This window comes from Phocoena phocoena, chromosome 2, assembly GCF_963924675.1.
Source record: "Phocoena phocoena chromosome 2, mPhoPho1.1, whole genome shotgun sequence".
NCBI lineage: Eukaryota > Metazoa > Chordata > Mammalia > Artiodactyla > Phocoenidae > Phocoena > Phocoena phocoena.
Window position 1 is genome coordinate 105,982,786 of NC_089220.1, and position 21,853 is coordinate 106,004,638.

At 39.1% G+C, this 21,853-nt stretch overlaps 1 protein-coding gene across 2 annotated transcripts; it reads left to right on the top strand.

Moving 5' to 3' along the window:
* Nucleotides 1–933: 933 nt before the first annotated feature.
* On the top strand, nt 934–16,364 carry LACTB (lactamase beta). 2 transcript variants are annotated; one of them, XM_065872109.1, is made up of 6 exons: nt 934–1,367; nt 1,798–1,864; nt 3,334–3,524; nt 3,809–4,160; nt 5,087–5,252; nt 15,571–16,364. In XM_065872109.1, exons 1-6 carry the CDS (start codon nt 1,005–1,007, stop codon nt 16,100–16,102), a joined length of 1,671 nt encoding a protein of 556 aa, XP_065728181.1. In that variant the 5' UTR covers nt 934–1,004; the 3' UTR covers nt 16,103–16,364. The 2 variants fall into 2 exon arrangements, with proteins under 2 accessions (XP_065728181.1, XP_065728182.1); XM_065872110.1 differs by lacking the exon at nt 15,571–16,364 and having other exon boundaries at nt 1,005–1,367; nt 5,091–5,137.
* Nucleotides 16,365–21,853: the final 5,489 nt, after the last annotated feature.

Below are 21,853 nucleotides of genomic sequence, written 5' to 3' on the forward strand. Positions count from 1 at the left end.
CTTTTTTTTTGACTGCGTTGCATCTTCGTTGCTGCGCGAGGGCTTTCTCTAGTTGCCCTGAGTGGGGGCTGCTCTTCCTTGCAGTGCGCGGGCTTCTCACCGGGTGGCTTCTCTTTGTTGTGGAGCACGGGCTTTAGGTGCTCAGGCTCAGTAGTTGTAGCACGTGGGCTCAGTAGCTGTGGCTTGCAGGCTCAGTAGTTGTGGTGCACGGGCCCAGTTGCTCCGCGGCATGTGGGATCTTACCGGACCAGGGCTCGAACCCGTGTCCCCTGCGTTGGCAGGCGGATGCTTAACCACTGCGCCGCCAGGGAAGTCTGCAGATTTTATTTACAACTTTTTTTTTTTACAACAACAACCAAGTTTTTTAAAAATATGAGGCGTAGATATAACAATATGTTTGATGTGGTATGGAGCTAGACTTTGAGAAGTAAGGGATTTTAAAGGGCCTCAGAGAAATGGAAGGAGCCCAAAAGAGACAAAGAATGGAGACAGTTAGAAAAGAGGGTCCTGGGGGGAAAGGAGACGCCTGCTGAGCGGCTGCTGTGTGCCAAGCGCTGTTGCAGGAGATGAAGATCCAAAAGTAAAAGTCAAGGTTCTGAAAAGGGTCACAGTCTGGTAAGAAATCAGATTAGTTCAGTGAAACGTAAGTGTTAAGTGTTAGTAAGGAGGCGTGCGCACTGGGGGTCTAGGTGTGGCGAGAGCTCCCATGGGGACGGGGGCTAGGAAGGCTTCTCTGAGGAGGTGACACTTGATCTAAGGGGAGGCAGAGAAGGAAAAGTGTGTGGGGGGGGGGGGGAGAAAGATGAAGAAATATCAAGAGACGAGGCAAAGAAAAAAAGGAAAAGAGGAAGGACTCGATGCGATCGGCGCTCCGGCCATCGGGCCTCGACTGCTAGAGCCTGAACGCGGTCACCGCCCCCTCCCCTCCTCCCCTCCCTTCCTCGCGCCTCTGCCGCCCGCCAGGCCTGCGCGAGCTCTGAAGCTGCGGGCTCGCCAGAGACGCCATGTACCGGCTCCTGTCAGCCGTGACAAACCGGGCCGTGACCCACGGGAGCTGCGCCTGGGGCTGCGGGCGGCGCGCAGCTCACCAGCGCGCCGGGCTGCCGCCGCTCGGCCCCGGCTGGGTCGGAGGCCTCGGGCTGGGTCTGGGGCTGGCGCTCGGGGTGAAGCTGGCCGGCGGGCTGAGGGGTGCGTCCCCCGCGCCGCCCACCGCTGCCCCAGACCCCGAGACGCCGCCTCAGGCCGAGCCGCTGCCGCCGCAGGAGCAGCCCCTCGCCCAGTGGTCTCCGCAGACCCCGACGCCGCCGCACTCCAGGCGCTTTGCCAGAGCCATCGACCGCAGCCGCGACCTCCTGCACAGGATCAAGGTGCGGCGACGGGGGGCGTAGGCGGCCGGGAACCCGGCGCCCCACCCCCGGCGTCACCCCGGCATGAGGCCGTTTGGTGGTCATCTCTCGGAGCGAGCGGACGCCACCCCGGGCGGCTGGATGCCCGCGGTCGGCTTCCCAGAAAGACTTCCCGTGTCCGGACCTCCCGGCCATGGTCAGACGCTCTCGGGGGGTTGCCCAAGTCGGGGCGGAGGTCACGGCCCGCCTCGGGGACCGCCCCTTCCCTTTAGTGCTCCCAGTGGGCACACCCCTCACGGTTAACTCCCGGCCGGCCGAGCCGAGGTGGGCGGGGGCCCGAGCCGAGGTGGGCGGGGCCCGGGCCGAGGGAAGCCCCACCAGAGGAAGGCGCTGGCGGACGTGCGAGGGATTTCGGCCTGTCTTTGAACCGTTCTCTCCCCTTGGCTCTTAGGATGAGGTGGGCGCACCGGGCATTGTGGTTGGAGTCTCTGTAGATGGAAAAGAAGTCTGGTCAGAAGGTGGGCTCAGAATAGTTTTATTTATTATTGGCTTGTTTTGTGCCAGTCGGTGAATGAAATCTTGATGTGTTACTTGTTCGGCGTGAATCCCATGAAGTGCTGTTCAGTTTTCATAAAACTATACATACTGTAGAGAAAACTAACAAACTGAAGAATTGGACTTTCTATAAACAGCAAGATTTAAAGTGTGACTCTGATGAGTAAACTGAAGTCTTAAAGATGGTTTGTTGTATTGTTCTCAAAGTGGTGTACTGCACATTTGTAGATAACCCTGATGACTAGCTAAAACGTCAGAATTTAATGTTTTTCTTTTTTAGTTCAGTCAACAATTTACTGAGTCCCCCATTCTGTAAAATGCACTGTACTAAGAACAAGGGATATACACGATTCCTTGTCCTTAATGAGCTTACAACCTACTTTATTAGTTTTTTTTGTTTTGTTTTGTTTTGTTTTTACTATGCAGAGGTGTCAGCTTTTTTTTCCAAACAAAAAGCAAGCAGCTTTGGAAGAGAGACTTCTAAGCATTTTATCATACTTTTATCAAAGCATTTTATAATTTGATTTATTTTTTCATTGCACACAAATTGGTCCAACTCATCACAGCAGGCTTTTAGGAACTCAACTTTTAGGAAATGTTGTTTCAGACATCGTTTAGAGGAAGTAGTACCTTTAGAAGTTGATAGGAGCAATAAGGTTTTGAATTTAAAGAGAAATGATTCTTCCTTCAAGTTTAAGTGTACCCCGATCAACATTTATGACAGATACTGTAATCCAAAATTATATAAAAGTCAGCTCTATAGGTGAGGGCTTGGTTTTTTTGCAGATATTTTTCAGCATGATTTACATTTACAGGTGAAAATAATTATTGTATGCCTTTTTGTTCTTTTCAGATTTCAGTTCTTTGTATGTCTCAGATTTCCACATCTTTATCCTGTAGAAGATGAAACCAAACTTAAAATATTTTCTAGAAAGAGCTTTAAATTAGTGGTACATTGTTTTTCTTCTGACTTGCAGATGAATTAAATTAATGATTAACTAGATTGGGTTTTCACATTTGTTTTTATTGGTTATTTTAAGGAATTCAGTAGAAAGTCACTCAAAAATCAAGAATAAATGTAATCTGAAGAACAATGATATTTTCTTTAAAGAATGTAGAGTAACTTATTTAAAATGTGGAATAACCAAATTGTTTAGATAAGCTAAGAAACATTAGTAACTGAATCAGAAAATTACTGTTGTGTACAGTGTACAATTTCAGTTTAGTTATAAGGTTAAATTGTTAGGCTTACTGTTGTCAGTATTGCTAAGACTCATCCCTTATATGTCGAGTTTTAATTAACTTATACAAGTGAAATACCTTTTCCTTTAGATAAACACATAGAATGTTTTAAGATAGTATTATTACAGTTTTTGAAGACTCCTTGGCTACGAAGCCTATTAATAGTGACTTTTTGCTTTTTTTCCCAAAGGTTTAGGTTATGCTGATGTTGAGAACCGTGTACCATGCAAGCCAGAGACAGTTATGAGAATTGCTAGTATCAGCAAAAGCCTCACCATGGTTGCTATTGCCAAATTGTGGGAAGCAGGGAAACTGGATCTTGATATTCCAGTACAACATTATGTTCCTGAATTCCCAGAAAAAGAATATGAAGGTGAAAAGGTAATAAATCTTACAGTTCAATTTTCTAATGACATTTAAGTGGTTTAAAAGCTTTCATAGGATTCTTTGGTTTGTTTTTAATGTTAATGGATTAAAGTTTTGTTTTATCCAGATAATAACCGAGTGGGTATTTTTCCAAAATTTGAGGCTAAAGGTGTGTACATGACACATGATTCTAGCAGCAGTTTAAAGTGGAAAATATTGCTGAAACATTATTCCAGGGCTACTAACTTTTTATTACGCAGTTTAATATTGTAATTGAATTTTCATGTTTTTACAATTAGGTTTCTGTCACAACAAGATTGTTGATTTCCCACTTAAGTGGAATTCGTCATTATGAAAAGGACATGAAAAAGGTGAAAGAAGAGAAAGCTTATAAAGCCTTGAAGATGATGAAAGGGACGATGGAATCTGACCAAGAAAAAGAGTTAAAAGTAAAAGGAGGCAAAAGTAATGAAAAGAATGACTTTGCTAAAGCTAAGATAGAGCAAGATAATGAAGCCAAAGGCCGAAATTCAAAACCTTGCAAGAAAAAGAATGATTTTGAACAAGGTGAATTATATTTGAAAGAAAAATTTGAAAATTCAATTGAATCCCTAAGATTATTTAAAAATGACCCTTTGTTCTTTAAACCTGGTGAGTGTTAATTTCTTCTTTTTACAAAGTCATCATTACTGAAGTATTAATTTTCAGAAAATGCAAAATGATACCATCCTGAGTGCATTCAGTGTGGTTGATGATTATGGCATGGGTTTTGTTGTCAGATGTTTGCTTTTTTGTCTGTAGTTCTTAACAAAGCCTAGCATCCAGGCAGCTAGTTGTTTGATTTAGCTTCATTGGAGGCTACCTAGACATTTAGAGGATTCTCAGTATCAAGATATTCATGGAAAAAATTAAATATTGGAATAATTCTCCAAATAAAATCTAAACCGATGTTGGCATGATAAAGTATTGCTAATATTTTAGTATTTCATTAGTATTTAACTTAGTATTTAAATTGTTCAACTTCTTTTGTGCTTTCATTTCTTAAATTAGTATGCATCAACTAAATTCTATTTCCCAAAAAGCTGATCTATAAAAATAACTTTTTCTGTATATTTTTTGATATCATGCTTACTAAAACCACTTTATCTTTAAATTTATTGCAGGTTTATGTACTTGTATTCCATTTTCATTTTAAAACTTGTTTGTGGGAATTCCCTGGTGGTCCAGTGGTTAGGGCTCCCGTGCTTCCATGGCAGGGGGCACGGGGTTCGTCCCTGGCTGGGGAACTAAGATCCCACAGGCCACTCGGTGCAGCCAAAAAAGACAAAAAAACAAACAAAAAAACTGATAAGTATATGGATCATCATTTTATTCTTGTGTTAGAGACATGGAATAAGCAGGGCCATTGCAAAGTTGACTAAATTTGTTAATATATCATCCATGATCTTTACCTAAACGCTAAAGTAAAATATTCCAGTTTTAAAGATATGCCAATTTTCAGTGGGAAAATATTTTACATGTTTTTAAATAATAATGAAGCATTTTCTTTTTTTTCCCCCTTAAAATGATGTCTCAAGGTAGTCAGTTTTTGTATTCAACTTTTGGCTATACCCTATTGGCAGCCATAGTAGAAAGAGCTTCAGGATATAAATATTTGGACTATATGCAGAAAATATTCCATGACTTGGATATGCTGACAACTGTGCAGGAAGAAAATGAGCCAGTGATTTACAATAGAGCAAGGTAAATGAATACCTTCTGGTGTGTCTGGCTGTATCACATCTTTATACTGTTATCAATTTAAAGTCACATTTTGCTTGTCTCCATTCCAGAATCAACTTGCCACATTTTGGGAGCTTTTCTACATGTCTATTTTTCCACCTATAATGTAAGGAAAATAAAATATATTTTATTTTTCAAATACACATATATTTGAAGTACCCCAAGATCCTTAGGTGAAAGATAGCAATAATAATTTTAAGCACATGAATAATTAAACTAAAATTGCACCCATCACGGGCATCTATAATTTGCTCTTCCACCATCCCTTTTTTTATGTTTTCATTCATGCTTTATTTACCTTTTTTTAATTGTTTTTTTTAATTTTGAAATTGTCTCATACTTATAGAAAAGTTACACAAAGTAGTACAAAGAATTTTCATATACGCTTCAACCAGATTCCCCACATGTTAATTATTTTACCACATTGCTTTATCTGTCAGTCTCTATGTTGTTTTTTTCTCAGCCGTTTGGAAATCAGTTGCAGACATGGTGCCCATAAATACTTGAATGTGTATTTTCTAAAGATAAGGACATCCAGGAAATTAATATCAACACAAGGTTCATATCAAGTCTACAGACCTTATTCGAATTTTGCCAGTTGTCCCAATAATGTCCTTTATAACAAAAGGAAAAAAACTTGTTTTTCTGGTGCAGAGTCTAATATAAGCTCACACATTACATTTAGTCGTCAAGTCTCTCAGAAGTCACATGAGTTCAATTTGTTCCATTACTGGTGATGGTAATTTTAATCACTTTGTTGAGGTGGTATATACCAGGTTTCTCCACTGTAAAAGTTTGAAAATCATTTTATTGAAATATATCAAACTAAAATTTTATCATAATTTTTACAAGTAATTTGTAAAAAAGGCATTGGAAGAGAATTTGGGGACTAAAGACGTAACATGAGTTTTACTGTTATGGTGTTTTCTTTTCCATTTTACTCTTATTATTATTTGGTTTGTTAGAAAGGTAACAACACATTTAACTGTGTTTAAATCAGCTGTTACTTTTACTTTTTACGGTTCCATTAGAGAACATGCTTTACAAATGGCTAAATGGTACTTGACTAGATGAAATGGTAGATTTTGTAGCTTTATCCTCCTATCCCCATACTAGTTTTGTTCAATTTTCTGTTGTATTTCGTTAAGTTACCATTTTTAAATTACCAGCTTATTCAAAAGGATCAAATATGCATTGCAAATCAGCCTGAAAGAAGTTTTTTTGAACCTAAAAGAAATTAGGTTAGCAGCAAGCAATGAATTTTAATTTTTAAATGGCCTGTAGTTTTTTTATTTTGGGTGGTTTTTAAAAAATATTTATTTAATTTATTTGGTTGAGCTGGGTCTTAGTTGTGGCAGGCAGCCTCCTTAGTTGCAGCTTACGGGCTCCTTACTTGCGGCTCACAGGCTCCTTAGTGTGGCATGCGAACTCTTAGTTGCATCGTGCATGTGGGATCTAGTTCCCTGACGAGGGATCGAACCCAAGCCCCCTGCATTGGCAGCATTGGAGTCTTAACCCACTGCTCCACCAGGGAAGTCCCTGTAGTTTTTTTCTTTTTTATTCTCTATTTTTTTTTCATTGAAGTGTAGTTGATTTACAGTGTTGTGCTAATTTCTGCTGTATAGCAAAGAGACTCAGTTATACACATATATACATTCCTTTTTTATATTCTTTTCCATTATGTTTTATCCCAGGAGATTATGGATACAGTCCTCTGTGCTATACAGTAGGACCTTGTTGTTTATCCATTCTAAATGTAATAGTTTGCATCAACTAACCCCAAACTCCCAGTCCATCCCTCTCCCTTCCTCGCCACCCTTGGCAACCACAAGTCTGTTCTCTATGTCTGTGAGTCTGTTTCTGTTTTGTAGATAGGTTCATTTGTGCCATATTTTAGATTCCACATATAAATGATATCATATGGTATTTTTCTCTTTCTGACTTAGTATGATAATCTCTAGTTGCATCCACGTTGCTGCAAATGGCATTATTTCATTCTTTTTTTATGGCTGAGTAGTATTTCATTGTATATATGTACCACATCTTCTTTATTCATCTGTTGATGGACATTTAGATTGTTTCCGTGTCTTGGCTATTGTGAATAGTGCTGCTATGAACGTAGGGGTGCATGTATCTTTTTGAATTACAGTTTTATCCAGGTATATGCCCAGGAGTGGGATTGCTGGGTCATATGCTAACTCTTATTTTTAGTTTTTTGAGGAACCTCCATACTGTTTTCCATAGTGGCTGCACCAACTTACATTCCCAAGCAACAGTGTAGGAGGGTCCCCTATTCTCCACACCCTCTCCAGCATTTGTTATTTGTAGACTTTGTAATGATGGAAATGGCCTGTAGTTTTCAACCACTTCAGACAGTGTTTATTATTTTTAGGTCCAACATTATATTCTACTGGAAAGCATAAGAAAAAATGACAAATACCTGAAGTTGTCAGTTGAATCTAGAAAAGATTCTCTAATAAAGATGGCATAGACGCATGACCGTATTTTGATTCAAATCTAGGCATTTGATAACAGATGCCTACACTTACATATTAGGGAGAAGCATTGAGCCTCTTTTCTCAGCTGAAAATTAAGGCTCCATGAATGTGCAGACTGCAAGGCAGCTATCATTTACTGTTTTCTTAATGAGTGATTAATTTATGATGCACAGAAATCAAAATATGGCATATGATTGAGTTAATTTCATTTTATCTCCCATTCTTTGAAAAAGGCAGTGGGTTTCTGTTTCTACTGTTAAAGGTTGCTGTCAACTCTGGGTTTTTTCTTTAGGTTTTAGTTATGCCCAGTGGTGCTAAAGGGGTAAGTGATTCATTATAGGTAGATTAAATAGGCTGCAGAAATAAAATAGGACACTAAAAGAAGAAGGAAATATGTTACCAAGGAAAATGTTCTGTCCATTTGCTTTGTTTTTATTTTACTTGATACAATATCTGTTTGGGCCTCTAAAGCTCAACTCTGATTCTTTTTTTATTTTTGTAGTAATTATTTCAAAAGAGCTTAGTAATTATTTCACCAGCTTTGGGGAGAAGTTCAGGGAGTAAAAGAAATCTTCTCAAAGATGTGTGTTTTAAAAAAAAAACCTTAAAGTAAAATTTAGTAAATGCATATGTTTCTGTTCATTTGTTTTATGGTACCATTGTACAAGAAATAAAATTTCCAGCAAAAGTTTGCAGCTTTGTTATCTAGTCTACTGACCCCTTGGTATAATCATAAATTAAATATGTTTACATTATCTTGACCTAGGCTTCTTAGAGTTACTGTATCCCAAGAGTAAATATTTATCATCTTTATCATTTCTCTGTATGTATGTGTGTGTGTTTAAAATAGTGCCTCCCAGTGCCTGTCACCTGTTTAAGGTATTCCCCCAGAATCCCACTCCAAAATACTACTTACATTTCTTCGGCCAGAATTTTAGCAACAGGGCACATTCAGCTGTAAGGAATGCAGAGAAATTAGTTTTTAGCTGGGTGCACTGTTGTCCTGAATAAAACTGGGGTTTCTTAAATGGAAGACTGGGAACATTGATTCTGTATATGTAAATAGATATTGATTCTGTATTTCAAGTATAGTCTGTATAGGCAAGTAAACTAAATAACTCTTTAAGCAAAGACCACAGGGGAATGGAGTGAATGTTCTTGCCACTGAAAGACACTCAGTTTGTTGATGGGGGGAATCCTTAGTCAATGCATTAGCTTATTATTAGACTCTGTTCATATTTTCTTTGTGTTTGGCACAATACTTGCAACAAAAATCTCTTTCATAATTGGATAGGACCAAAATCAAATAAAATGAATGTTTTCTGAAGGGTTTGCTGTATTTTGACAGTATAGATATGGTCTTTACCTTTTCTTATTATCTTAATTATTATTTATTATCTTTATTTTCTGAAGTATCTTCTAAAATTAAGCATTGTTTCTTATGAAGCTGTTTTCTATGCTTTAGCTGATGGACTCTAGTAGTAGGTTCAGTCCATGTTAATGCTAAATGTTAGAGTGGGATTGGGTGTTTATAATATGCATTTTAAATTTTGTGGTTTTTTAAACTTCTCATAGCAATAAAATACAAAGTGATGCATAACTGTTTGTAAAGGCATTTAAGAAGCTTTTTTTTTTTTTTTTTTTTTTTTTTTTTTTTTTTTGCGGTACGCGGGCCTCTCCCGTTGCGGAGCACAGGCTCCGGACGCGCAGGCCCAGTGGCCACTGGCTCACGGGCCCAGCCGCTCCGTGGAATGTGGGATCTTCCCAGACCGGGGCATGAACCCGTGTCCCCTGCATCGGCAGGCGGACTCTCAACCACTGCGCCACCAGGGAAGCCCTAAGAAGCTTTTAAAAATTTATTTTGAATTTGTGAGTTTGTAGATGTATATTTCTGTGATAATATAATCTTGTGTAGAAACTAGGGATTCTTAAATAAGTGGGGAGAGGCTGTTTGTCATCTGGCATCATTCTATCAATTATTCAGTTACAAAGATGTCCCAGTAACTTAAGAACTCGTGTCTATAATTCCATTCTTTTTAGTGCAGAAATTCCTTAAGAATTTGAAATAATAAAGTTATCATTCAGCTGGACAAATTTATTTTCATGAAAAGTCATTAATTTGTCCTCTGTGAAGAGGAATCAAAAGATTAAAGGCTGAATTTACCTTTTTAAAGTTTAGAATTCTAGATTAAAGTCTAAAATTCTCCATAAATTTGTATTTTAAAAGAGGAGTGACTGAGTCATCCTAATTTCCAACCTTGATGTAGGTGCTTTGAAATGCTTTATTAAAAGTTGCACAAAGCTGATTATTAACCAAAATAGATTGGTAGTTCTCTCCTACTTTAAAAACTTGGAGTTCACTCTAATAAATATATTTCTCAGTGAGAAAACATTTTTGTTATTCTGTTTTGTGGCTTCTTTGAGATTTGATTGGCAGGAAATAAAAGTGTAATCAGAGTTGGGGCAGAAAGTAATGGGGACCTAAAATACAGGAGTGGCCATAGGAATGGAAGGAGGGAGAATGGTCGGACAGAAAGCTGAGGTTGAATGAGGATTTATCATTATTGGATATGAGAGATTTGAGGGCAAGAGAGGCAAGAAAGGTTTTAATGGAGAGGAGAAATATACGAAGGTTCAGAAGAGAGTAGTTTTGGACATGTTCATTTTGAGAACTGAGGAGACCACGTATCAAATCATTGGTTCTCAGGAGAGCGTATTAAGATCCTCTGTAGACTTTTTTCTCTTTTAACCTTCAGAGCACATACCTGTGGTCACTCCTGCTTCACCCAATATTATGACTTGGACTTTTGGGGGACATATAAGAATCTTGACAGAAGAAAGAGAAGTCCTTTTTCAAATTATATATGCCCACTGTCCCTTCAAATTTACGAATTTTGAAGGGAGGGATGAGGCCCAATGCTGATTCTGATAAACAACATTGAGAAAAAAAGAAATCTGAGAATTATTAATGCTAGTAGAAAATTCGATGGTAAATTTGGAACAGAGTTTGTGGTACAGCTGCAGTTTTGTAGTTATCTCTGTAGAAGAGAAGACCTGGGACACTGGAATCACTGGTGATTGGAGGGATACGGGGAATCATAGGATTGAGAGTGAGAAGAGAGAGCACAGAGCAAAGTGGCCTGCGGGGAGTGTCAGCGAAGTGCTGGGTCGCAGTGCTACAGGGGCAGTTAGGATGAGGACCATAAAAAGGGAATTAGAAGATCTTGATAACCCGCAAGAGAGCTGACTAGTAGAGATGGGGGAACAGAAGCCAGATTTTACAGAATTGAATGAATGGAGAGGGTGAGTGCATGGAAACGGCAGGTGCGGACTGTCTTATGTAGTTTGGCAATAAATGAGAGTGAAAGGACTGGTAGCTGGAAGCTGTAACAGGGGTAAAACAAAAAAGAAAAGGTTTTTTTTCCCCTTAGGATATAGAAAACTAGAGCATTTTGTGAACTAAGGTGAAGGAGTCAAAATTCCTAGCATGGCGCAGAAAGTCCTTTGTGAGCTGTGCCCTGTCCCATATCTACTCCTCCGCATCACCTTTTAAAGCTCTCTGCTTCAGTCAAACTGAACTATTTTGCTCCCCAGGAACAATTTCAACAAGGCTAGCTCTCACTAGTGCTCAGGATTCCTCACATCCATCTTGCTAGTCATCCCACAACCTGTTACTCAAAGCGATATTGGAATCACGTGGGAGCTTGTTAGAACTGCAGAATTTGGGGCCCTCCCCAGACGTACTGAAGCAGAATCTGCATTGTAACAAAATCTCCAGGTGATTCATACGGTGCTCTGAAATTTAACAACTGTCTCACAAGATTATTGGACAGTTAGCCCTTTGAGAGCAGCCACGGGTGTATGGTTTTTCTTTTCTCTCCAGTTCCTTGCAAGGGGTCTCCATTAAATGCTAGCCAACAAATGATGCTTTCATGTGTTCAACATATTTAACAAGTACTTAGTGGATGGCCAGTACTGTTATAGGTAGGGGAAGCATCAATGAACCAGGTAGATAAGATTCCTGCCTTTATGAAACTTACATTCTATGGGAAGAGACAGACAAATATGTAAACTAAGAATCTCAGATATGAGAAGAAAATAAAACAGGGTGATGGGATGTAGAGGGAGAGGATGTTAGTGGGGAGATCTATTTAAAATATATTAGTTTTAGGCCATGTTTGTTGAGTTGAAACACGAATAATAAGGAAAGCTAGTGTGCCTTATTGCAAATACAGAAAGAAGTCTGGCATGAAAAAAGTAAGGCAAGATGTTGTACTGATGAGGTCAAATAGGTAAGCAAGGGCTAGATTATACTGAACAGTGAGTATCAGTGCCTTTAGACCCACTGCCCCTTAATTTAACAAATATGTAATAACACCTCCTTTAATATCTGAAATGAAAGAGATCATATAACCTACACTCAATACTCTAACTGAAATATAAAGAAGAAATAAAAGGAATATTTTTAATTTATAATAATATCTCAATAGGATAATGTTTACTCACAACAACACGAGAAGACATAATAAAGTCAACTGCAACTTAATACATAAAATTACTTTAAATGTGACAACAAAATGCAGACCAATACAGGTTTATTGCATTGGTGCTTCAACTCATGTCCTTGGTGGCTAACTCTGGCTGAAGTTTTGAGCAAAATAGAGTGTGATCTTCAATTTTCACAGTGGTTACATTCAAGAAAAATACATTGTAGAGTACAAAGTACTTCGTATTTACATATAAAATGGAGAGGGTTCTAGGCTCAGCTAGTTATAAACAGATTCTTTACTTACATGGGTATCTCGTAGGATAGTTGATCTCACAGGATATAGGAGAATGCACCACTGTGTGGGACTTTCCCATACACCACAGGTCATTAGGACCCTTGGGCCCCTATCCACTAAATGTCAGTAAGAGCCCTCTAATAATTGTGACAACTTAAAAAATGCCTCTTAAAAACAATAGGAAAATTTTTAAAGATTGGATGATGATGTAAATGCATTTTAAGATAAAGATGGGAGTTTCTAGCTCACTTTGGATGGCCTCAATCTTCTCAGTAAAATGACTGGGCCTGAGGTAGGGTAGAGGACTGAGGGTGGAAGAGATTGGGAATACCTATTATGAAGAGTATACCAGGGAGTACCCAGGAAAAGAATAAAAGGATTTGAGAACAGCAGTGAAGACCCTTAGCAAGAGTATGAACTTATACCAGTCAGCTTTGTTATATGAATTCCTGGAGCCTTTCTTGATAGATAAGGGGTACCTAGATTTATTTAGGATTGATGGATTGGTGTACTGTTAGTTCAAAAGAGTGCTAATGAGACCACAGCTGATATAGTTCAGCCTAGAAGAGAAAATCAGGGGAAACCACTGGGAACTAAAAGACCTGGGAAAGTTGGGATGACCCAAGGGGGATGGATGAAGGTCCCATTGAGGGCAGAAAGCAGGTTCATTTGGAGAGCTGGAAGGGTTGGAAGTCATAGTCCTAGGAAGAAATGTCTGAGTCTGAGACCTTAGTGATAAAAACAGTTTAAAGTGATGGTGAGATTCAGGTCTGACAGTGCTTTATGAACAACCAAGTTAGGATGAAGATGAAGGTCATTACGGGTGAGACTGTCAGCAAACTGAAAACCTAAGAACACCATTTTTTAAAAATAAATTTATTTATTTTATTTATTTTTCGTTGCATTGGGTCTTCATTGCTACACGCGGCTTTCTCTAGTTGTGGCGAGCAAGGGCTACTCGTCATTGCAGTGCACGGGCTTCTCATTGCGGTGGCTTCTCTTGTTGCAGAGCACGGGCTCTAGGCATGCAGGCTTCAGTAGTTGTGGCACGCAGGCTCAGTAGTTGTGGCTCACGGGCTCTAGAGCGCAGGCTCAGTAGTTGTGGCGCACGGGCTTAGTTGCCCCACGGCATGTGGGATCTTCCCAGATCAGGGCTCGAACCCGTGTCCCCTGCATTGGCAGGTGGATTCTTAACCACTGTGCCACCAGGGAAGCCCTAAAACACCATTTTATTATGAAACTTGAAAGGAAGGAGGCTCATGAGCCAAGTGTCCTTTTTTTGTTTATTTTGTGATTTCATTTCATGTACCTAATGTTTATGGTACTGTCTCCTCATATTAGAATGGAAATCCCATGAGGTTATTCTCTTTTGTTTACACTTTATCCCAACATCCAAACAGTGCCTGGCACATAGTGTTCCATCAATAACTGTTGAATGATTGAATGAATAACAGCTACCATTTATTAAGTACCTATCAGAAATATGCAAAGTGCTTTATACATTTATTTCTAACTCTGCAAAGTAGATGTTTTTGTCCCCATTTTACAAATTAGGATGGAAGCAGAGAGGTAACAGACTGCCTGGATTTTAATCCAACTCTGCCTCTTAAAAACTGTGGCTTTGGACAAGTTATTTATATTCTCTGTGCCTCAGTTTCCTCATCTGTAAAACAGGAATTATATTACCTACCTCCTAACATTGTTACAAGAATAAATTAGTTCATACTTATATAGTTCTTAGAACAATGGCTGGAACATAGTAAGAACTGTATAAGTCAGGGGTCCCCAACCCCAGGGCTACGGACCGTTACTGGTTTGTGGCCTATTAGAAACTGGGCCGCACAGCAGGAGGTGAGTGGCAGGCAAGCGAGCGAAGCTTCATCTCTATTTACAGCCGCTCCCCATCGCTTGCATTACTGCCTGAGCTCCGCCTCCTGTCAGATCAGCGGCGGCATTAGATTCTCATAGGAGCGCGAACCCCGCTGTGAACTGCGCATGTGAGGGATCTAGGCTTCGGGCTCCTTATGAGAATCTAATGCCGCTGCTGATCTGACAGGAGGCGGAGCTGAGGCGGTGATGCTAGCGCTGGGGAGTGGCTGCAAATAGAGATTATCATTAGCAGACAGGTTTGACTACACAGACACCATAATAAATCAACTGCTTGTAGACTCATATCAAAACCCTATCAGTGAGTGGCAAGTGAAAACACGCTCAGGGCTCCCACTGATTCTGCATTATGGTGAGTCATATAATTATTATATATTACAATGTAATAATAATAGAAATAAATTGCACAATAAATGTAATGTGCTTAAATCATCCCGAAACCATCCCCCCTCCGCCCTGGTCCGTGGAAAAATTGTCTTCCGTGAAACCGGTCCCTGGTGCCACAAAGGTTGGGGACCGCTGGTATAAGTGTTTGTTAAATCAAATAAGTATAGCCAGTAAGGGTGAGAGTTGGAATTCAAACTGAGATTTGCTAACTCCTGCTTCTTCCACTACACCAAGAAAGTACCACATCACGTCATTATACACAGTATCTCTATGTATTTTTAACCAGGAGAAATAGTCTCCTTACAAATATTAATCTTATTTCTGAACATCCCCATATATACATTTTCAGTTATAAAATTTACATGTGGCACATGATTCATTGAGCCCAGGGACTGAAAATGTCTACCAAACATTAGGTGTTTCTGCATGTGCACGGGGAAAATATCATGTGTAGTATTAATCAGTACATTTTTTACAGGTATTAGAAGTTTGATACACTTAGCATGGGCAAGCCTTGCCAATAGAAAAAACAACCCACTTTCTATACTTTAATTACTCACTTATCTCTGTTTCATTTTCATACTGAAAATTAGTGGTTAGTTTCTGAGAAAGTATGTTCACTACATACAATCTGTCTCATGTATACATTTTCCTGTTCATCTTCATGTATAAAGTCAATAATAGACTATCAAATTTTTAATGACTATTCTTATTTCATTTTAGATTTTATGTTTACAATAAAAAGAGACGTCTTGTCAACACACCTTACGTGGATAACTCCTATAAATGGGCTGGTGGTGGATTTCTGTCTACAGTAGGTGACCTTCTGAAATTTGGGAATGCAATGCTGTATGGTTACCAAGTCGGGCTGTTTAAGAACTCAAATGAAAATCTTTTACCTGGATATCTCAAACCAGAAACAATGCTTATGATTTGGACACCAGTGCCTAACACAGAGATGTCTTGGGATAAAGAGGGTAAATATGCAATGGCATGGGGTGTTGTGGAAAAGAAGCAAACATATGGTTCTTGTAGGAAGCAACGGCATTATGCCTCACACACTGGAGGTGCAGTGGGTGCCAGTAGTGTCCTACTGGTCCTTCCTGAAGAACTGGATGCAGAAGCTATAAATAACAAGTTTCCCCCAAGAGGAACAGTTGTTTCTATCATATGTAACATGCAATCTGTTGGCCTCAACAACACTGCTTTAAAGATTGCTCTGGAATTTGATAAAGACAGATCAGACATGCCTTAACATCACAGGTGCAAAACGAGCCGTTATGATTTTGTTTTTGTTTGTTTGTTTTTTTGAAACATTAAAGTCCCCAAATACATGAGATTTTAAAGAATAAATTTGTAATAGAGTATAATTGAATGCAGAGAATTATGTACCTCTAATTGCTTAATTTTGTAATTGTCTTTTATTGTAAGATGAATTCTTTATACTCAGGGAAGTAACTATATTTTTACTTTTTGAAAAAAGTGTTAATTCTTGAAATAAAACATTCTGATAAAAATGTACTTTTTAAATGTATAGTATAGAGAAAATCTCATTTGACAGGAACCTCATAATATTGTACTTTTAATATGACAGCAGAAACAAGATTATGAGAAATGGTATATTAGTTATCTCTTGCATCTTAAAAGAACACGTATTTATTATCCCATGGTTTCTGAGGCTCAGGAATTTAGGAGTAGATTGGCTGGGTGGCAGTCTGTAAGGAGGTTTCGGATAAGATGTTGTAGTCTTCTAAAGACTTCTCTGGTCCTGGAGGAAATCCTTCCCAAATGGCTCATTCACTCACAGATCCTAAGACCTGTGAACTGAAGATGTTATTTGTTCCCCACATCCAACCAGACACAGGTTGGCAGCTGCTTGATTAGTACTCAAGGCTTGAGAATAATTCTTGGCTCCTGGCTGTGTTCTCAGAGCTCTTAGTTCTGCCCTCTGAGTTACTGTTTTTTTCATGAAAGGCAGTATGTGTTTGTATCTGAGTGGCTTTCTCAGCCTGCTTTCTGCTTGTACAAGTTTGAGGGTCCAGAGGGCTCTTTTGTACTCTCCTTTCAGTCTAAGTTAACAGTCTTCCTGCTAATATAATTTTTAAAAACTTTGTGAGTCCCATTGAGGTTCTTGCTAATCTCATTGAGGTTCATGCTAATAAAAAAAAGCCATACCCCCAAATCTCTTCAAAATATACCCCTCTCTAACTTAGAATTCTGCTGAGACAATTGGAAAAAACACTGTTAAGCTTCTATTAAGCTTCTATTAAGGCCTATTGTTTAAGTAGCTTTCGAGGCACCATCTTGGTTCTTTCCACAGTCATAAAGGGTTTTATAGTTATACCCTCAACTTTGTCTTTAGACTGTTTTTTTCCTGGAAGTACCGTAAATTTTATCTTTGCTTTGAAATTGTTTCCTAATCTTAGCATCTTTTGCCATCTGGGGAGTCTGGGAACTTTCCAAACCATCAATTATTGATTCATTTTTGTTTAGTAGTCCTTCCTTTAGCTTCTCTCTCTCCTTCTTTTTAGCATAAGCAACAAGAAGAAGCCAAGAGTCAACACTGTGTCTGGAAATCTCAGCTAGATTCACCCAGTTCATTAGGCATATTTTCTACTTTCTGTGGTCTTGCAGGCAACAGTGTTGCTAAACTTTCTGCCACTGGAGAACAATAATCCTCTTCCCTCCCATTTCCAGTAACATTTTTCCTTACTCTCCTTTAAGTCCATGCCTGCAGCCTCCTCAAAGGCCACCATACTTCTAAACAGTTTCTTCAGGGTTCCTCAGGCTTTCACTGACACTCTTTTCAAAGTCCTTTCAACTTCTGTTTACTGTTCTCTTCCAAATTCACCCCCACGTTTCAGGTGTTTGTTACAGCTGCACTCCACTTCCAGGTATCAAAGTCTGTAATGTAAAAAAAATAGGTAATTTCACATAGAATTCACAATTCACATACCTTAAAATTCAACCTTTAAAGTGTACTGTACAATTTAGTGGTTTTAGTATAATCACAAGATTGTGTACCCATTCAATTCCAGAACATCTTCACCCAAAAAAGAAATCCTATACCCATTAACATTTGCTCTGCATTCCTGTCTACTCCCGGGCCCTGGCAACCACCAATCTACTCTCTGTCTCTTTGGATTTGCCTATTATGGATGTTTCATGTAAGTAGAATCATAATATGTGGCCTTCTGTGTCTGGCTTCTTTTATTTAACGTAATGAGCATTAGTTATCTATTGCTGCATAACAAACTACCCCATCTCACAAATTCTCTGTTTCATAAGTTCTGGGAGCAGTTTAGCTGAATAGTTCTAGCTCACGGTCTCTCCTGTGGCTGCAGACAAGATGTCAGCAGGAGTTTCAGTCACCTGAAGGCTTGACTGAGGCTAGAGGATCTCATTCCAAGATAGTTCACCCATGTGGCTATAGGCAAGAGGCTTCTGTTACTTGCTGGCTTTGGGGAACAGGTCTCAATGTCTCACTTCATGGACTTCGCCATAGGTCTGCTTGACTGTCCTATGGCTTCCCTCAGATTGAGTGATTAAAGAGAGAAACAAGGCAAAAGCCACAGTGTCTTTCATAATCTTCCCTTGGAGGTCATACACTATCACCTATGCCAAATTCTACTGGTCACACAGACCCACCCTGATTCAATGTGGGAGAAGGCTACACAAAGGCTAAATACCAGAAGATAGGGTTCATTGGGAACTATCTTGGAGACTGGCTCCATGGATGGCTTATTGTAGTGTTGAGGTACTGGGAAATACTGCATAACAGCCATAGATGACGAATATTGGAGACTGAATTCAGGAAAATTCAAAAAGAAATCAAAGTTTTTATACAGTCTAATAAAAGAGGGCTTTTCTATAGTTCTGAGCTCTCAGCCTGTTTCTTCACTCCACTTTGATCTGTGAAGATAAGTAGATGGATATTTCTGAGGGGTCAAAGTACAGAGAAAGCAGCTCCCTACAACAGATGCATTTCATCTCCTTATTTCTTTCTGGCTTCTCCTGACCTTTAGGTCTTCTATTCATATTTGTCAAAATTTTCGATCCATGCTGTCTTTGATAAATATAAAATGCCTTCCTTTAATGTTATTCTAAATTTTAAACATTAAATATTGTGACTAAAAGCAAATCAAATTAATGGCAATTTAAAAAATACTTCCGATATTGGCAGATACATGTTTTTAGTTTGATCATGTGATATCAATGTGAGCTTTGAACCTTAGCACAGACCACAGAGCAAACTGCTTGGAGCTGCCAAGGAGGTGACATTTACATTGGGAGAGGAGGGAAGAGCATTGTCTGGGTGTCCGGGAGAAGTGCAGCGTGACTGAACTGTCTGTGCAGGAAGAGCCACGAAGTGTGAAGAGCCCTGTGAAGTTAGTGAATGTGCATTATGAGCAGGGTACTTGCTTTAGACTGGTTTTTCATCTTTTAGAATTCTTGTTGAAGCTCGGAGAAGAGCTGGGAATCTTCTCAGAAAATGAACCAATGTACAAACATCAGGGGTTCACAGACCTCAGATGGAATTCCTGTCTGCTATGATAACTTATTTTCTTACTTAATATTGTTAGAAACAGCATTGATAAATTTCTACATCTTCCAAAGTGGTAATTCTGGTGTGGCTGATCCTTAATATTAGGGAAAAGAACACAAGAGAACTTGACACAAATTTCTTGTGTTTTAGTTTTTTTTTTTTCCTGAAATTTACAACTTGTCAAGGTGATTATTGACAACAAATGATTTTCTTTACCTTCCTATCACAGAATACAAAAGTTTAAAATTCTACCCCAGATTTGAAAGCTGAGATTATGGAAATATGTCTTTGTAATTTTTAATAGAAAAAACATAGATGGGTTAGAGTTCATTGTTGCATTTTATAAAGAAAAAAGATTACTTTTATAGAATAATAACCTCACCTTGTAACCTTTTAGGATTTTACAGCTACATTTTCATAACTATAGGCTTAAAGAATTATATTGTTATTTGCTATTGATTCAGGTTCAAATAGTCTGAGTTCTGTTTCTTAGAGGATACCAGAATAGCTAATTGATCTTTTATTTTGTGAAAAAAAAAAAATACTAGAAAGCACAAAAGGTTCACATGGCAAATACCCATATGATCCCAATACCCAGAATTTAAAATGTTAACATTTAGTCAAATTTTCTTCATTTAAAAAATACTAGGGGGCTTCCCTGGTGGCGCAGTGGTTGAGAGTCTGCCTGCCAATGCAGGGGACACGGGTTCGTGCCCCGGTCCGGGAAGATCCCACATGCCGCAGAGTGGCTGGGCCCGTGAGCCATGGCCGCTGAGCGTTCGCGTCCAGAGCCTATGCTCCGCAACGGGAGAGGCCAAAACAGTGAGAGGCCCGCGTACCACAAAAAAAAAAAAAAATACTAGGGACTTCCCTGGTGGTGCAGTGGTTAAGACTCCGTATCCTGGTCCAGGAACTAGATCCCGCATGCATGCCACAGCTAAGGAGCCCACGTGCTGCGACTAAGACCTGGTGCAACCAAATAAATAAATATTTTAAAAAATACTAATAGATAAAACATACTAGATAAAGCTGAAGACTCCTAGAACCACCACCCAAAGTCCCACTCCTTTTGCCCTGCAGGAATCTGCTGTCAGGAGTTGGGGTATATCCTTCCAGTCCCTTATTTAATACTTTCACAGCCAAGTATATATATTCATATCTGATATAGTATTAAATTGTATTATTTACATTTACACAAATAGCACCATAGTATAGATGTTTTCTACACTCTCCTTTTAAACTTAACATTGTTTTGTGATCTGGTCAAGTTGGTAAATATAAATTCAGTTTAACTGCTATGAAATATTACACTGTATGACTATATCACATTATACTATCCATTTTCTTATTGATGGATTTTTTTTACTATTATATGCAGTGCTATAAGGAACATCCTTTGACCGTATGAAATTGCAGTTTTTCTACCTCAAAAATGCATGAATATAAACAATTTTATATGGTTGAAACTAATTCTATTGTTTATATGACAACACTGACTTTCAATTTTTGACTATGCAATGGATGGGAAATGGTATCTGGTTGTTTTTACTTGCATTTACCTATTGTTAGTGAAGTTAGACCTATTTTCATATGTTCATTGGCCATCTGGATTTCCTCTAATGTAAATTTCCCACTTATATTCTGTGCTCATCCAGAATAGGGAAATGAATACAGCATTTCTTTAAGAATTGATTGTGGACATGTTCATGGGTTAGAGAATGAATAACCTTGATAAATATTGGAGTTCTCCCAACATGTGGTAAAAATTTTAATAGCCACAAATTCCTCCCATTCCATTGTGCATGCTCCGTTGCAATGTGATTTTGCCTCTCTTCTCAACCAGAGGTGGTGTCTATTTCTCCACTCCCTTGAACCAGAGGTGGCCTTGTGACTTGCTTTGACCCAGGGAAATGATGCTGCACAAGTTCCAGCGCTTAGGCTTCAAGAGGCCATCAAACTTGCATCTTCACCCTCCAAGAACACTGCCCCCAAGACGGCCACGTAAGGAAACCAGACTACCTTACTGGATAACCCAGCTGACGGCCAGTACCAGACATGTGACTGAAGCCATCTTGGACCTTCCAGTCCAGTTGAGCCTCCATGCATGAGTGAGCCCAGGTAAGACCAACCCACAGAATCATGAAAAAGAATGTCATCATTATTTTAAGCCACTAAATTTTGGGGTGACTTCATTTGCAGCAATAGTTAACTATGCTCCAGTGTGGTAATGAAGTGGGTAAATAATTTGGAAGAAAAAACCAGAACTTGAAAGTGCTTGATTTTGAATACACAGGATCCTTTTTTATTTAAAAGAATACTATTAACAGAGTATTTACTATGTGTCAGGCATTGTGCTAAGCACTTTATATATGTTATCTTCAAAACAACCCGATTAAATAGAAACTATTGTACTTATTTTGCCCAAAGTCACACAAGCATTAACCATTAGAACTCATTTCA

What these genes read in the sequence shown, in the direction of transcription:
- LACTB (XM_065872109.1), top strand. Translation starts at nt 1,005, where the DNA reads ATGTACCGGCTCCTGTCAGCCGTGACAAACCGGGCCGTGACCCACGGG. An exon ending in AAAAGAAGTCTGGTCAGAAG is followed by an intron (nt 1,865 to 3,333) that starts GTGGGCTCAGAA and finishes TTTTTCCCAAAG; the next exon opens with GTTTAGGTTATGCTGATGTT. An exon ending in AAGAATATGAAGGTGAAAAG is followed by an intron (nt 3,525 to 3,808) that starts GTAATAAATCTT and finishes TTTTACAATTAG; the next exon opens with GTTTCTGTCACAACAAGATT.